This window comes from Microtus ochrogaster, chromosome 4, assembly GCF_000317375.1.
Source record: "Microtus ochrogaster isolate Prairie Vole_2 chromosome 4, MicOch1.0, whole genome shotgun sequence".
In the NCBI taxonomy this organism is placed as follows: domain Eukaryota; kingdom Metazoa; phylum Chordata; class Mammalia; order Rodentia; family Cricetidae; genus Microtus; species Microtus ochrogaster.
This window is the reverse complement of record NC_022011.1, coordinates 31796358-31812799: the sequence shown is the minus strand read 5'-3', so window position 1 is coordinate 31812799 and position 16442 is coordinate 31796358. Positions and strand designations below refer to the sequence as shown.

The window sequence follows — 16442 nt, the reverse complement described above, 5'->3', positions numbered from 1 at the left end:
GTAGACCAGGCTGGTCTCGAACTCACAGAGATCCGCCTGCCTCTGCCTCCCGAGTGCTGGGATTAAAGGCGTGCGCCACCATCGCCCGGCCTATGCAGGTGATTTCTATGGCTTCATGGAAGCATGATTCCATAGTATACCTGTTTAAATGTACCTCGTCGTGCACATTTGTCCATACAGCCTGGCTAACTCTCCTTCTACCCAGAATGCTGTGCTGTGGAACACTTTGTCTACATTTGCCTTTCTGGACAATGGAACCAGCAGTACACATCTCTGCTTTTTCTCACAGCACTCAGAAATGTTGGAATTCCCTGTGTGTTATTGAGAACTTCCCTCTCTTGCTGCTTAAGCAATGAGTAATGTCTGTGCCTCGGTTGATTTGAAGGTTTTGTGATGTTTGAACATGGAGGCTGCCTTTTGTCGACACATTTAATTTCTTACAGATTTTTGTTCTAGGAAAAAAACTAGAAATTGGTGTACATATTGGTTCAGTTTTGATTTTTCTGCATTATGCATTAGTTTGCTCTTCTTAAATAAGGTAGTGGAAGGATGTGGAGGTAGCGAAGAGTGAACTTGCTGGTTTCCAATTGTTTCCTGGCTGATAAGCAAGTAACAGTGCTTTACGCCAGTTCCATCTAGTGATTTCAGTGACTGTGGCTTCAGCTTGATGGGATCACCTACATCACACACTCACACAGATGCTTAGGAGTAGGTTCTCTTTACTAAGATTTTTTCCTTGTTTTTATTTTATTTTATTTTTTTTCAAGACAGGGTTTCTCTGTGTAACAGCAGCTCTGGCTGTCCTTGAACTCACTCTGTAGATCAGGCTGGCCTTGAACTCACAGATCTGCCTACCTCTGCCTCCCGAATGCTGGGAATAAAGGCATGTGCTACCATCACCTGGCTATATTATTATTATTATTATTTAGTTATTTCCCATTTAAATACAGTTCTGTGGGCGTTGGTGCACTGACCTGATTCATCCTTTACCATGTTTCTGTCACTCAACACAGCCCTCCCTCTGCCACTCTCTTTTTCCTGTCAGCCTCCACATCAGCCTTTTGTCCTGGTGCCTGCCCAGGCATTTCATGTGGGTGGCCTCACACAGACCCTTTGTGTCTGCTTGACAGTCCTTTGTTTGCCAGGGGCAGCAATGCTACCGTGTAGGTCAGAACTCTCCTCCTCCTCCTCCTCCTCCTCCTCCTCCTCTTCCTCCTCCTCCTTCTTTTTTTTTTTTTAATGTATATGAGTGTTTTGCCTGCATGTGTGTCTGTGCACCACACCTGTGCCCAGCATCCCAGGAAGCCAGTAGAAGGCATCAGATTCTCTGGGCCTGGGGATACAGAAGCTGCCATGTGGGTGCTGGGAATTAAACCAGGGTTCTTTGGAAGATCAACAGAGCTTAACCACTGAGCCATATCTCCATCCCCTCTTTCAGTCTTTTAAACTATAATAGTTAGCCTTAAATGTTTTTATTCTATTTATTTTTCTTGGGGTCAAGGATACACAAAAGTCAGCCAACAACCTGTGGGAGTCAGTTCTCTCCTTCTAATGATGTGGGATCTGGAGATAAATTCAGGCTGTCAGGGTTGGTGGTTAAGTGCCTTTCCTTACTGAGCCTTCTCACCCGCCACTGCCCAGAGCTGTGTTTGCTAATAAATCATTTTTCTTTTTCCTTCTTTAGAACCCCAAAATTCTTCTCCTTGATGAGGCGACCAGGTGAGGGTATCTCCATGCTGTGTGTAATCAGGTTAGAGTGTCTAATATGTGGATCCCTGTTGGAGGGTGTCTCTAGTGATGTGTGTGTCCAGGTGGGAGTATCTCAGTAATGTGTGCAGCTCTGACCTCTCTGCTTCCTCTTGTGACCTTGTCTGTCGCAGTGCCCTTGATGCTGAGAACGAGTATCTGGTACAGGAAGCACTTGACAGGCTGATGGAAGGAAGGACAGTGTTGATCATAGCCCACCGTTTGTCCACCATTAAGAATGCCAATTTTGTTGCTGTCCTTGACCAAGGAAAAATCAGTGAACATGGGACACATGAAGAGCTGCTTTTGAAGCCCAATGGGCTTTACAGAAAACTAATGAACAAACAGAGTTTTATGTCAGTATAATGGAGAGTCCCTGGAGCTGCCACAGAATCAGCCTATAATCCCAGCTATCAGTAAACTGGAGCAGAAAGATGGTGAAGACTTCATCACGTACATAGTAAGACCCTGTCTGAAAACAAACAAAAACAAAGCCGTAGGTACTGGTGGGTTGTCTGAGAGACTTAAAACCAAGCAGCATTGGAGAAAACAGAGCTTAGGACTGTATGAAACCTGTGGATCATACTTCATTGATTTGAGACATGCCTATTTTCACAAAGAATGTAAAATATTGTTTTAACATGTACCTATCCTCTCTGACCTTATTCAGTTTTAAAGTTGTAACTTTCTGAATGTCTGAATCCCAGAGGTTGCCGCAGGTCTTGGGATGTTTGCTAGCTTGGCACAGCATGTCATTTCCTTTGCCTGCTGCCAGAGTCAAGCTGTTGTCAGGTGGCGGCTTTAAAAAGGGAACTATAAACTAAAGACGTGCGGACTTGAAGCTAGGTTGCTAGTCACTGGGCTCCTACCTGGGGCCACTGGAGGAGAGCTTGCCTTGTCTGACCCCCCCCCCCACATCTCAGCGGACAGAGCTCTGGATGCAGTAGGCTGCAACTGTCCGGATGTGCGGTGCGCTGCACTGGGGCATGTGAGGGCCTGATGCATTTTGCCAAAGGAAGAAGTCCCATTCTGTAAACAGGAAAGCCTCTATTTTTTTATTCACCTCCTTATTTTATGACTCCCTTTGAAAAGCAGGGTACCAATAGCCAGGAATTGCCACAGAAGTGAATAGTAATCAGTTTTACATTCATTGAAGCATGTATCTTTGGGGGAAAATGCCTGTTTTAAATATGTAATTCTCAGATATAATTTAATATTTTAAATTTTCACTAATAAGGCTGAATCAGAATAATATAATTTTCAGCCTTTACTATGGTGGCTCTTTTGCCTCAGCAGCAGAAGCACAATGACAAAAGGAGCATCGTCTTTTGGGAAGCATCACCATAAGATGCATGTTGTCCTGCTGCTGTGGCAAATGAGGAGCCTGAAAATTGTTTCTCGAATATTCAGACATGGGTTCTGTGAAGGAGCAGTCTAAAGCCGAGAGGTAGCTGTTACAGCATCCAGTTCATCTTGAAGAGGCTAACAGTCAAGAAACAGCTGTTCTGGTTTAAAAAGAAAAAATTAGCATCGTGGCTCACACCCCTAATCCTGGCAGCTGGGAGACCAAACCCTATATTACAGTAGTGAGTTTGAAACCAGCCAGGACGTGAGACATTATTTCAAAGACATTTGAAGAGGTTGAAAGTCCTACTCTGTGGGGTGCATGGAACATTAACGTGGCACTGCCCCCTAAAAGGAGATGAGTAGCCTTTCGCCCACCTACAGTGTCTCTGTTCTTACAGATTGGCCACATTTTTTTGATATCAGTGCTATTAGTTGGACGTTGCGTCAAGAGGAAGTGGCCTTTTTTCTGCTGCTGTAGAGAGCTGCAGCATGGCTACACTGAGATGTGGATGGACACAGCTGCCATGTGCATTTGCCTCTGGCCATACTGGAAGAAACTTCATGAAAAGCACAGACTTCACAGTTTATGTTGTTTGGAAACTTGAGTAAGATGGGTTCCCTGAGTGACTGCAGTGGCCTTTGAGTTAGTAACCCACACATCTGTGACAGTCGTATCCCATCATTCATGTGTTATATATCCCACATCACATTATTTAGCAGGAAGGATGGTTCTCAGAAGACAGAACAGCTGCAAATCGGGCTGGCGGAAACCCCTTCGCTCCATGGATGTATTTAAAACACTGAATTCAGTCATCACATTTTATTTCTCAATATGTTTGTCTTTAACATTTTATATCAGATTAAAATTTATAGTGAATTTAGTGTGCCTGTTATGCTGAGACGGAACCAAAGGCCTCACACACGCCACTCAGTTATAGCCACACCCTCAGGCTCATGTCTGTCCGTTCTTTTAACATTTTGTACATACTCAGTTTCTTAATAGAATTTGCTATGGAGAGTCAAAGAACTTTTTAATCTAACATGCCAAATACAGCGTGGTGACTGCAAGTTCCATGCCTTTCCTCATCAGACTCTTAATGTCCTAGCTTGTCTGCTGTTTGTGAGCGTACAGAACGCTCACAGAGCAGCTACCCCAGTTCCATGACTAAGTATTCCCTGCCCCAGCACCAGAACAGTGCTGTGGCCGTGAGGAGAGATCCAGCAGTATCTGCCTTCAGAGAGCTCTAGTTTGGAGGGGTTAGGCAGGCAGAAATCAGTAGAAAGAAATCTGGCAAAGTGCTGTGGCCAGCAAGGTGTTTGGAGCTCTTTGGTTTCAGCCTGTGAACACATTCCATTGGGTGCAGTGACAGTCCCACGAGGTAGACAAACACTTAGGTCCCATTCCCCCAGGGAAGGAAGCAGCTCCGGCAGGTTCTGAATTGGTTTGTCACTTGTCTTAGTGTCCCACTGCTGTAATGAAACACCATGACAGGGGCAACTTAAGGGAGAGACGTTCCCTTGCTGTCCCTGAGGGATTCAGTCCATCCTGGCTGGGCAAACATCACGGCAGGTCAGAGGGACAACCTCAGGGGTTGTCGGAGAAGACTGTGCTCAGAGAAGCCAGAAGAGGGCATTGGTCTCTCTGGAGTTAGGTACAGGTGATTTGTGTATGGTGCTGGGAGCTGAACGTCGATGCTCTGCAAAGTATTCGCTCCTAACCACTGAAGCATCTTGCCAGTTCCCCACACATATGCCCTTATTTGTCTGTTTGTTTGCTTGAGCACAGTTTAATGATGTAGTTTTGGCTGTCCTAGAACTCACTATGTAGACCAGGCTGGCCTGAACTCACAGAGATCCACCTGCCTCTGCCTCCCAAGTGCTGGGATTAAAGGTGTGCGCCATCACACCCAGCAATGATTTTCTTGAAGAATACAATTTTCCTTCAGCTTGCTTACTTTTTCTGGGCTTTTGTCTCTTTGTTTTCATAGCCATAAATGTAGTCATACCTGTATTACCTAATCCTCACTACTCCAACATCTCCACACAGGGAATGTTCCAGCTCACGGGTGCTAGCAAGTCATTCCAGCTCCTGCAGAAGTTTATACAAGGCGTGGTTAGCAAACCCAAGCTTCTGATCTACTTAACAACTTCACATCCACAGTGGTTTCTCAAGTAACTACGCTTTGATTTTTTTTGGTTTTTGAGACAAGGTCTCATGTAGCCCCAGTTGGCTGTGAACAACTCCTGGTCCTACAGGTACAAGAATAAAGCGGTACATCCACCAAACATCTTCAGACACTACCCTCTCTACCTCCTATTGCACACCCCTCCCAGTAAAATAGAAACAGACAAAATGTTCTGGGCCCTACAAGAACTCTGAGGCAGCTATAAAACAAGACAAACCCATTACTTTCTCTCAGATGGGAGAAGATACACGGTAACTCCCCATAGAACAAATGCAATCTTGGGGAATATGAACTGGCACCCTGTACTCCCCACCTAAGATTTACTGCACCAGTGTTTAACCATTCCCCTATTTCAGCAAAGCTGCTGTGAAAGTCTACTGTGTACTTGTTACAGTGGACTCGAAGGTAAGAAAGCCACCCTCTCAAAGATATTTAGAAATAGCTGGCTGTAGTAGTGCACCCCTGTAATCCTAGCACGTGGGAGACACAGGCAGGTGGATCTTTGTGAGTGGGTGTCTCAACACCCCCCCCCACCCCGAAAGGCTTTTAGAAGCAGCTACTTGAGTCAGGTGTGGTGGCACGCACCTGTAATCTCTGCAGGACCAGGAGTTAGTTATTCAAAGCCATTTTGGGCTACATGAGACTTTCTCTCAGACATCAAAAATACCAAAAATGAAATTACTTGAGAGGCCACTGCGAACACAAAGCTGTTAGTCAGTTCAGAAGTATATATTATCTATTCATGCAGGGAGAAGGAAGGTCATCCCTGATCTAAGGAAGGTTTCGAGAGATTGCAGTGGTAAATTTGACGCGGGTGGAGGCCTGCCAGGAAGGGCAGGCAATCCAGAAGGAACTTGCGCAAAGGCATTGAGACTTTAATTCATAGAATGTTGAATCCAAGTGGGAAGTGGTGAAAAGGGGAAAGGTCACCGGAAGTTAAGTCACAGAGGACCTCACGAAGGAGTTCAGCAAGTAACCCCTGGGCGGTTATCAGCCCTGGGTATTTACAAACTCTAGTGCAGCCTCGACCTCACGTTAGTTCGTTGGCTGGTAGTGTGGGAGCAGGTGGAAAAGACACACCCCCTATATGAACCCCGGCCCTCCAAATCAGATGCAGGAGACTAACATAGAGCTGCGTGTATGCCTGCTATAGGACTTCTACAGGGCCCTGAGACTACGGGGGTGGGGGAGTGAGAGTGAGCCCGTCTCGGGGTGGGGGCGAGGGGCATCTTCATGCCTCGGGTAGTAGGCCAAACCCAACAAACTGCAAAATGCGATTGGGAAGCAAGAGCTGGGGACCAAAGAAAAGCCCAGACATTCGGACGAAGGCCAAGGCTGCGACCGACCTTGGGGTGGAAAAAGCTCTCCTGAGCACATGAAGAATCACACGCTATAGAAGCGCCACCGCACACCGAGACGCCAGCACGGTGACTTCCTCCTCCCCCGGTCCGCGCTACCCGCGGAAGCTCAGCTCCAGCCTGAGCGCCGGAGAACCGGGCTTCTTCTCTATGTCTCCGGGCGCTCCGGACTCTAACCCACAGCAGGATCCTAGCCCCTCCGACTCCAAATCGCTGGCCACCCGGTACGTGACGTGACGTCAACACGCCGTTCCAGTTCCGACCCCGCCCTGCAGCTCGGCGCCAAGCTTTGCCATCATCGCCACGCGCCGTCTTCTCCCTATTGCGCATCATTGCCAAGCGTCCCCGTTACGCCATCAGCAGGCGTCTTCCCGCCCCCTTAGGGTTCAAGCTCCTGGCGCGCGAGGTCCTGCTTTATTTTTCTTCCGCGAGTGGAGTTTCCTCTACGCTCCCTGCAGACATGTTTCCAGGTGTCTCCTCTCCGCGGACCCCCGGGCCGGGGACCCGCCGGGGTCCGCTAGTCGGAATCGGGCCGGCGTCCACGCCTAGAACGAGCCGAAGGGGTCTGTCTCTGGGGTCTGCAGTTAGCTCGCCGGTGCTCTTCTCGCCGGTAGGCCGGCGCAGCTCGGTGAGCTCTAGGTAAGTGAGGCTTCGGCGACCAGCAAGTTCGGCTCCCAAGCTGGCAGGTGGAACCGGGCAGCAGGGGGAAGCTGCCGCGGAGTTGGGAAGTAGTCTCTCTTGGGTATTATTGCCGATTTTCGATGGGGGCCCTCATTTTGCACTCCCTCTGCTAACTTCTTATTGGATTCATGAATTCACTCAGTCTTCGCGCTAGAGAAAAGAATGAAAGCACCTTGTGAGCAGTACCAAAGCAATGATTTTGTAAGGTAGAAACATACTTCAGATTATTGTAAAGATTCAAGCAAAAGTGACTTCTTTATTGGCAAAGGCAGGAAAGAAAATCAGGCCAGTTTCAAGGAGCTGTGGCATTTGGTAACTCATTTTGGTTTGAGCTAATCTTTTTGTGATTTAGTGTAGACGTGCAGCCCAGAACTGTGTCCTGCCCACTTTGAAACAAGTCATTCTTTGTACCCCAGGGTGGCTTTTGCTCAATCCTCTCTCTCCAGTTCTCAAGTACTGCTATTTCCCGCATGTGCTAGCTTGTCTGGCTACCATAACTTTATTTAACAGCTCTATCTTTATGTCAGGGTCTCAACATCCTTACTAATTTATTCTATTCCTCTTTCATAAGTGAATATCTTGAATGAAAAATTGGCTCTGAGCTTAAGAGTACCTGCTACTCTTCCAAGAGGATCTGAGCTTGCTTTCCAACACCCATGTTAGATGGCTTACAGCTGCCTGTAACTCCAGCTCCAAGGGTTCCAAGCCTCTGGTTTCTAGACACCTGAACTTAGGTGTGTGTGAACACACACACAATCAAAAGTAAAATAAATTTTAAGTGAATTTCTCCTACATGAAAGCAAAAGATACTGAATCTGAGACTTAATGTTTAAAATGTACAAATCAACATTACAGAGATCTGCCTGTCTCTGCCTCCTCTCCATGCCTGTCTTTGACTTTTATCTTTTGAAAAGAGTTCTTAACAGTACTGGTCTTCGAGGTAGACATGTGCTCTTAGTTACTGAGCTTATGATCAGAAGCCAGGCATGTTGCTTGCTTATTTATTTATTTTTTGTCAGTACAAAGCAGAATCATCTGAGAAAAAGGAAGCTCAGTTAAGAAGTGCCTATGGGGGCTGGAGAGATGGCTCGGTGGTTAAGGGCATTGCCTGCTCTTCCAAAGGTCCTGAGTTCAATTCCCAGCAACCACATGGTGGCTCACAACCATCTGTAATGAGGTCTGGTGCCCTCTTCTGGCCTTCAGGCTTACACACAGACAGAATATTGTATACATAATAAATAAATAAATAAATATTAAAAAAAAAAGAAGTGCCTATGGGGGGGTGTGTTCTTGCTTGGTGATTGATGTAAAGGGCCCAGCCCACTCTGGGCAGTGCCAGCCATCCCTAGGCAGGTGGCCCTGGAGTGTATAAGAAAGCAAACTGAGCAAGCCAGTAAAGAGCACTTTCTATGGCTCCTTCCTCCAGGTTTCTGCCCTGTGTTAGTTACTGCTGTGACTTCCCTTGGTGATGGCCAGGTAACATCTTATAGTGTTAACCTGGAAGTATAAGATGAAATAAACTCTTCCCCAAGTTGTTTTTGGTCATGGTCTATATCAAGCAATGGAGGGGGCTGGAGAGATGGCTCAGCGGTTAAGAGCACTGCCTGCTCTTCCGAAGGTCCTGAGTTTGATTCCCAGCAACCACATGGTGGCTCACAAGCATCTGTAATGAGGTCTGGTGCTCCAAGACAGAATATTGTATACATAATAAATAAATATTTTTTAAAAAAGCAATGGAAAGCAAACTAAGATACCAGGTTTTCCTAAAGTTCTATTAAAAAATATAGTTAATTGCGTAGTGCACACAAGCTAGAATCTTTCACCGTTACCCCTCATCAGAGATCTGTTATGTACAGATTTGTAAGAGCTAAGCTAGTAGGAAATTTCAGGTTATAAGTAACATCGCATGGTCTCTTTTCTTTAGAGGAACACCGACACGGATGCTCCCTCACCATTCCATATCGGAGTCTGTGAACTACGATGTGAGAATGTTTGGCTCATCTCTCCCTGTTAAGATCATGGAAGCTCTGACTCTTGCTGAGGGTAGGTGTCGTCTTTTCATTTGCCCCTAGTGTCAGTCATTAACCAGGTCGAATGCAGTGATGTTTTGGCTGGCAGAGAAGTAGGCACCGTGCCGACTTCACTGTCATTGAGCCATAGCTTTGTGAAGCTGAATGAATGATTCTGACATAATCACATCAGTCATTAGTGAGTCCAAGTTCTTTGTGTGTAAATTTCAGTCCCCTTCAGATAGCCACAACTTTTGAGAGGATCGGATATTGAAATTTAGCTTTAAAACCACCCAAGGTACAGTTACTTGGACTGCTAGATTAAATAATGTTTTAAAGTCCATTTCTGGGTACTGTGTGGTGTCCCACAGATCATGTGACGAGCTATTAGGTTTTTACTGAGGTGCCTTTAAAAGACTGCTGGCATAAGGGTGGTGCAGGAGTTGGGAGGCCCAATGACAGAAGCCTAGAAAGGCAGCAGTGAGGGTAGGGAGAGGGTGACAGGGACCATCTCTCCCGTATCTGTCACCAAACACACAGCAGAAGCACACATTCAATATCGGGCTGGAAAGATGTCTTTATGCTTAAAGTACTTCCTGCTCATGTAGGACCTGACTTTGGTTACCAGCACCCACATGGCAACACATGACAACCTATAACGCCAGTTCTAGAGGATCTGACCCACCCTTCTAACACCCACAGGCTCATGTATTCACATGGTGTGCATATACACTTAGGCACATACACATACAATTATCATAAATATTAATAATATAAAATGAATTTTAAAAAGCCAGTCACACAACAGAGTCTACATATTTAGGATTAGCCCTCGAGTTATTGTATGCGTGCTTCCGTTTTCTGTTTCAGTGATAAGTATGGTAGATGTTGGCCTAAGAAGACTGAGCAACGTTTCATAGTCTTAGTGTGACATTAATTGTGCAACTTATTTCTCCTCAGCTGATGATCAGCTCTCTGTCCACATAGACGAAGGTGGGTGGGCTTGCCTGGTGTGCAAAGAGAAACTCCTTGTTTGGAAGATTGCTGTGTCACCTGTCACTAAGGTAATGGCTCTTCAGATAGCAAGTGAAGAAAAGGGGTCCCAGCTGGTTCTTTACCACTATTCTTTAAAGCTCATGAAGGATGCTAGCCAATCTGTGCAGGCGGTCGGAATTTGTAGTGGGAAATACTGACTGTGAATTCATATTTTGTTTTTTGGGGAAAGACAAAACAAAACTTTTCTTTTAATAATTTACTGTTGTTGATGTCTTTAGTTTCTTTGTTCTCAAAAGATCCACCACAGCCAAATAAATGAACATGAGCTGGGGATGTTACTGTCTTCATGGGCTCTGGATCGTCTGTCCTTTTCCCTCTTGCTCTCAGCGCCTGGTTTCTCACACAGTGTTCTCCTGGGTCTGCAAGCTACCTTGCTGTGCTCAGCATTCTCTTCCTTGCAGTTGAGGATTTTCTGGAGGACCAGCTCACCTCACCCACTATCACATCCTGCACCTTGTTATGTGCCACATTGTGCTGATGCTTTCTGCATTTTAATCAAAGTCCAATAGGGTTGAGGAGCCTTCATCGTGTTTGAGGGGATACTTTCAGCCTTGGAAGCCTCATGGGGTGGGGGAAAAGTGTGTGTGTCTGTGTGTACATGTACATGAGTGTACATGGGTATGTATTCCGACATGCTGGAAATGTAGATTCCTGTCCTGTGAGTCACTCTGACCATACATCTCTCTCCTGCAGTAACTATCCTCTTTGCCTCTAAAGACCCTGGAAAGGGGTTATAGAGATGGCTCAGTAGTTTAGAGAGAGTACTTGTTGCTCTTGCAGAAGACCCAAATTGAGTTTTTAGCAGCCACATGGCAGCTTACAAATATTTATAAGTCCAGTTCCAAAGGTCCTCTGTAGGATCCAGACATACCTGTAGTGCACATTCACACATGTAGGCAAAACATTTATGCATATAAAATACATTTTAAAAAAGTTAAACAAAACAGCCCAATGTGGTGCATGCTTTTAGATCCAGACTTGAGAGGCAGACACAGGTCAGGTAGATCTTTGTGAGTTCAAGGCCAACCTAGTCCACATACTGAGTTTCAGGACAGGTAGGACTACATAGACCCTGTCTCAAAAGGAAAAACAAAACAAAAGCTAATCCTGGAAAATCAGCACAGTGTGCTCTCCCTCCAAGCTCTTATTGTCTCTTCCTGTGTTAAACTCCAAGGTGATTAGTAGGTGGGGAGAAGAGGGGCCATGCCTTTGACTGACATCAACTTTGGACAGGAATGGCTTAAGGTATAAGGGAGGAATTAAAATGTTGGCCTTCCATGTAGAATAAATATAGACCTTAGCACCCATCCTCAGCCAGGCTTGAGCGTGCCCAGCCTTGATGAGGGGAACCAAACTCAAACCAACAGGCACCTCCCCTGCACAGAGAGCCATTCTGTCTTTCTTATCTTTTTGACCACCAAATTTTAAACCAAAATCTATATAATAAAATTAGAAGCTTTAAGAATGTTCAGGGACCACAGTGGTGGGCAGTTTGCCTAAGCTAAGAACTGAGCATGCTTTTTTCTGAGTTGGAGTCAGAGATGTTCTGTGTAGGTTAACCTTGAGCTGTCTTCTCCCAGATCGGGACCATCAGTGAAGTCTGTAATACTCTCTCAGCAGCCTCTTTCAAGTACATCTTCCAGCTCCTGTCACTACCTTGTAGGTCATGGTTCCACTAGAGCTTAGGGCTCCTTCCTAATGCTTAGTGTCTGCAGACTTGCTGTCCTCCCTCGGCTGCTTAGAAAGGATGTATCGTTCGAAGTAGCCGTGATGGAAAATTCTTAGGGTATACTGAGTTACCAGAGGGAGTTGGATGTTCAGCAACAAGCCTAAGAAATGGTTGCAAGGAAACTTGGTACAATTTCTCTTTGGCCATAATAATTTTAAATGTCAAATAAATTATACCTCAGCTGAGAAAGTTTTGTAAAATACCTGATCACTTCCCCTAACCAAGTGGTTCTCAACTTATGGGTTACAAACCCCACAGGGGTTACATATCAGATATCCTGCATATCAGCTATTTGTATTAATATTCATAACTGTAGCAAAATTATAGTTATTAAGTAGCAACGAAATACTTTTATGGTTGGGGTCACCACAGCATGAGGAAGTGTATTAAAGGATTGCATCATTAGGAAGGTTGAGAACTACTAACCAGTAGAGCCCTTGGCCTAGCATGAGTACACAGATAAGTTCATATAGCAGTCTATTTTAGCATCTGTGTATTCCTGACTTTGTGTCTCTTAAGATACTCTGTTATACCTAATCAAAAAGAGTTGTGGAAAGAAAGGATATTGTAAAATAGTATTCCAGTAATTAATCCTTAGGAAACACACAGAAGAAATAAAGAAGTCAGAATGAACAAACTGGGTTTATATGAAGGTTTTTCTGTTTGTGTTTGTCTTGCAGTTGTCTGTCTGCAAAGAACTACAGCTGCCCCCTAGTGATTTCCCCTGGAGCGCTGACCTGGTAGCACTCTCTTATGCTGTAACCTCAGGTGAAGTACATTCTGTTCAGGTAGGTGGCATAAAAGCTGATTGAGGGGGCTGGGGAGGTGGCCTTGTAGGTAAGAGCCTATACGAGTCGTGCAGAGGGAGTGGGTTCAGTTCCTAGCACCCTCTTTAGATGACTCATGACTGTATGTAACTCCAGTTCTAGAGGATCCAACAATGTTTTCTTATACATACATACACCCATACATACACACATACATACATACACACATACATACACACATACATACACACACACATACATACATACACACATATACATACATACACATACATACACACATACATGCATACACACACATACATACACACACATACATACACACACATACACACATACATACATACACACATACATACATGCATACATACACATAATTTTTTAAAATATTTTTTAAAAAGCTGAAAAAGAGGTCGGCGATGATGGTGCACGCCTTTGATCCCAGCACTCGGGAGGCAGAGGCAGGCGGATCTCTGTGAGTTCGAGACCAGCCTGGTCTACAGAGCTAGTTCCGGGACAGGCTCCAAAGCCACAGAGAAACCCTGTCTCGAAAAACCAAAAAAAAAAAAAGCTGATCAAGAGCCTGGTGTGGTAGTGCACACCTTTAATCCCAACACTGGGGAGGCAGAGACAGGTGGATCTCTATTAGGTCAAAGCCAGCCTGGTCTACATCAAATTCCAGGCCACCTGGAGCTTTAATGAGAGCTTGTCTCAAACAATACCTTTTCTGAACTAAGACAATAAAACAAGGTACAGACTGAGGATACACTCACAAATCCAGCTGAGGACTTACATCCGGTATACAGAAAACTCCAAAGCGAAGTCTGATGAGGAAACAAGCAATCCTAGAGGCCGAGGTTAAGAGCGCTTAACTGCTCCTGCAGAGGACCCCAGTTTAATTTCCAGCAGCCACGTGGTATCTCACAATAATCTGTAACTCCAGTTCTAGGGAATCAGAGACCTCACTTCCACAGGTTCCGCATATGTACACGATGCATGTATGTACCTGCAGGCAACACTCATGCATATAAAACATATAGATGAAAGTAAAACAGGACAAGGTCTTGAATAGACACTTTTTCTGGAGAGAGAGTGAGCATGGCAGATAAGCCATGAAGCACTGTGTAGCATCCTTGCCGTTGGCGCAGTGTAGACAGCACCAGTGGAGCCTGACAGTGCTGAGTGAGGGGTGGGGGCATGGCGGGTGGGTGGTGGGTGGAGCAGCTAAAACTCCTGCTGGGATGTAAAAGAGTGCGTGCTTTTGGTTCTTTTTGTTGTTGTTGCTGTTGTTTTTAGGTTTGTTTTGTTTTTTTGTTTTTGCATTTTACTTATTTGATTTTTCGAGACAGAGTTTCTCTGTGGCTTTGGTTCCTGTCCTGGAACTCGCTCTGTAGACCAGGCTGGCCCCGAACTCGCAGAGATCCGCCTGCCTCTGCTTCCCGAGTGCTGGGATTAAAGGTATGAGCCACCACCACCCGGCCTCCCAGTTTCTTATAAAGTGAGGGTACACATGCCGTGTGACCCGACAGTCCATTCCTGGCAATTTCTCTTAAAGAAATGAGAAATATATACATATTATTAAGTTTCTTGTGGCATTTTTGTATATACCTTAGCTTCTTTATTTATTCATTTATTTGTTTTAAGACAGGGTCTCAGGCACCAAAGCTACAGAGAAACCCTGTCTCAAAAAAAACCAAAAAAAAAAAAAAAAAAAAAAGGCAGGGTCTCACCATGCGGCTCTGACTGTCTAGGAACTCAGCATGTAGACCAGGCCACCCTTGAATTTATGGAGATCTGCATGCCTCTGGGATTAAAGGCGTGCACTACTACTATAGGGTCCATAGCCTAGCTTTTTTTTTTTTTTTTTTTTTTTGGTTTTTTGAGACAGGGTTTCTCTGTGGCTTTGGAGCCTGTCCTGGATCTAGCTCTGTAGACCAGGCTGGTCTCGAACTCACAGAGATTCGCCTGCCTCTGCCTCCCGAGTGCTGGGATTAAAGGCGTGCGCCACCACCGCCCGGCTCATAGCCTAGCTTTAATTGACTCTCCTTTACCTCAGCTCTCGGGGTTTGGAATGACAGAACTGTTCTTTCCTCCGATGATGGGTGGCCACACTGTCACATGTGTTCTGTTCAGAACAGAAAAGTGAAGGTGGTTTTACTGCTACATAATATTTTTTATAGATTTATTTATTATGTTTATAGTGTCCTGGCATGTTACATACCAAGTCTCATTGTAGATGTGATTGCTGGAAATTAAACTCAGGACGTCTGGAAGAGCAGCCTGAACCATATCTCCAGCACCCGGTTGCATAGTCTTAAAAATAAAGAATTTTGATGGGCATAATTGTACACACCTTTAATCCCAGTACTTGTAATGCAGAGACTGTCTTATTTCTATGAGTTTGAGGCCAGCCAGGCCTACATAGTGAGCCCTTCTCTAAAACAAATAAATATGTAAAATAATAATAAAATTAATATAAAGAATAAGAAAGTCTTGTTTTCACCAGTGCCATGGGCACCTGGTTTTGGGGCCTTCTTTCATTGTTGCTGATGACTATGTTTTATTTCAAGGCTGTTGCTGTCATGGTTGCTACCAAAGAGGGGTCCATCCGCTATTGGCCCAGCCTCGCCAGGGAAGACACCTACTCAGAGACGTGTGTGGACCTGGGAGGAGAGAAGATGTGCAGGTTCCTGACAGCAGTGCAGGTGTGTGGGAGAGAACTGTAGTGTGAACTGGGTGGGAGGGCTGAGCCTGCAGTTGTGGATTCTGAGCACTACAGGGGCCTGGGCGGCATAAAGAAAGGCAAGGAAGAGACAAGGGTGAGGGCTGTGGTGTGAATAGCACGGGTAAGGCCTTTCATTGGGGCGGTAGGTTGTTGGTTCATTCCCTTTAAGCACTTTATAAATGCAGCTGTTAGAAACTCTTGGACAAGCCGGGCAGTGGTGGTGCACACCTTTAATCCCAGCACACAGGAGGCAGAGGCAGGTGATTCCCACAGAGAACTCATCTCTGTGAGTTCAAGGCCTGCTTGGTCTACAGAGCTCGTTCCAGGACAGCCAGAGCTACACAGAGAAACCGTGTCTCAAAAAACAAATAAACGGGGCTGAAGAGATGGCTCAGTGGTTAAGAGCACTGTCTGCTCTCCCAGAGGTCCTGAGTTCAATTCCCAGCAACCACATGGTGGCTCTAAACCATCTGTAATGAGTTCTGGTGCCCTCTTCTGGCGTGTGGGTATACATGGAGGCAGAAAGTTGTATACATAATAAATAAATAAATCTTAAAAAAAAAAGAATAAAAAACAAATAAACAAAAGACTCTTAGACAAGCTAGCCCTGGTGGTGCAGAGCTTTAATCCCAGCACTCAGGAGGCAGAGGCAGACAGGTATCTGTGAGTTCCAGGGCAGCCTGGGCTACATATAGAAACCCTATTTCAGAAAAAAACAAAGAATAAAAAAAAATAAATAGAAAGAAGCTTGGCAGTCTCCAAAGCCACAGAGAAACCCTGTCTTAAAAAACCAAAAAAAAAAAAAAAAAAAAAAAAAAAA

The 16442-nt window shown here is 45.2% G+C and overlaps 2 protein-coding genes across 3 annotated transcripts in view; both read left to right on the top strand.

Moving 5' to 3' along the window:
- Positions 1-2587, top strand: part of Abcb10 (ATP binding cassette subfamily B member 10) — a 37011-nt gene extending 34424 nt beyond the window's left edge. The window contains exons 12-13 of one of the 2 annotated variants that reach the window (XM_005345867.3): positions 1685-1719; positions 1881-2587. In XM_005345867.3, coding sequence (XP_005345924.2) covers positions 1685-1719; positions 1881-2112 — 267 coding nt within the window. In that variant the 3' untranslated portion in view covers positions 2113-2587. The remainder of the gene's footprint in view (positions 1-1684; positions 1720-1880) is intronic. The other variant, XM_026778681.1, reaches the window with a different exon arrangement.
- Positions 2588-7008: 4421 nt separating this feature from the next.
- Nup133 (nucleoporin 133) overlaps positions 7009-16442 on the top strand; it is a 45940-nt gene continuing 36506 nt past the window's right edge. Inside the window, exons 1-5 of the mRNA XM_005345866.3 lie at positions 7009-7276; positions 9243-9361; positions 10288-10391; positions 12793-12900; positions 15468-15602. Of these exons, the coding sequence (XP_005345923.1) occupies positions 7098-7276; positions 9243-9361; positions 10288-10391; positions 12793-12900; positions 15468-15602 (645 nt within the window). The 5' untranslated portion in view covers positions 7009-7097. The remainder of the gene's footprint in view (positions 7277-9242; positions 9362-10287; positions 10392-12792; positions 12901-15467; positions 15603-16442) is intronic.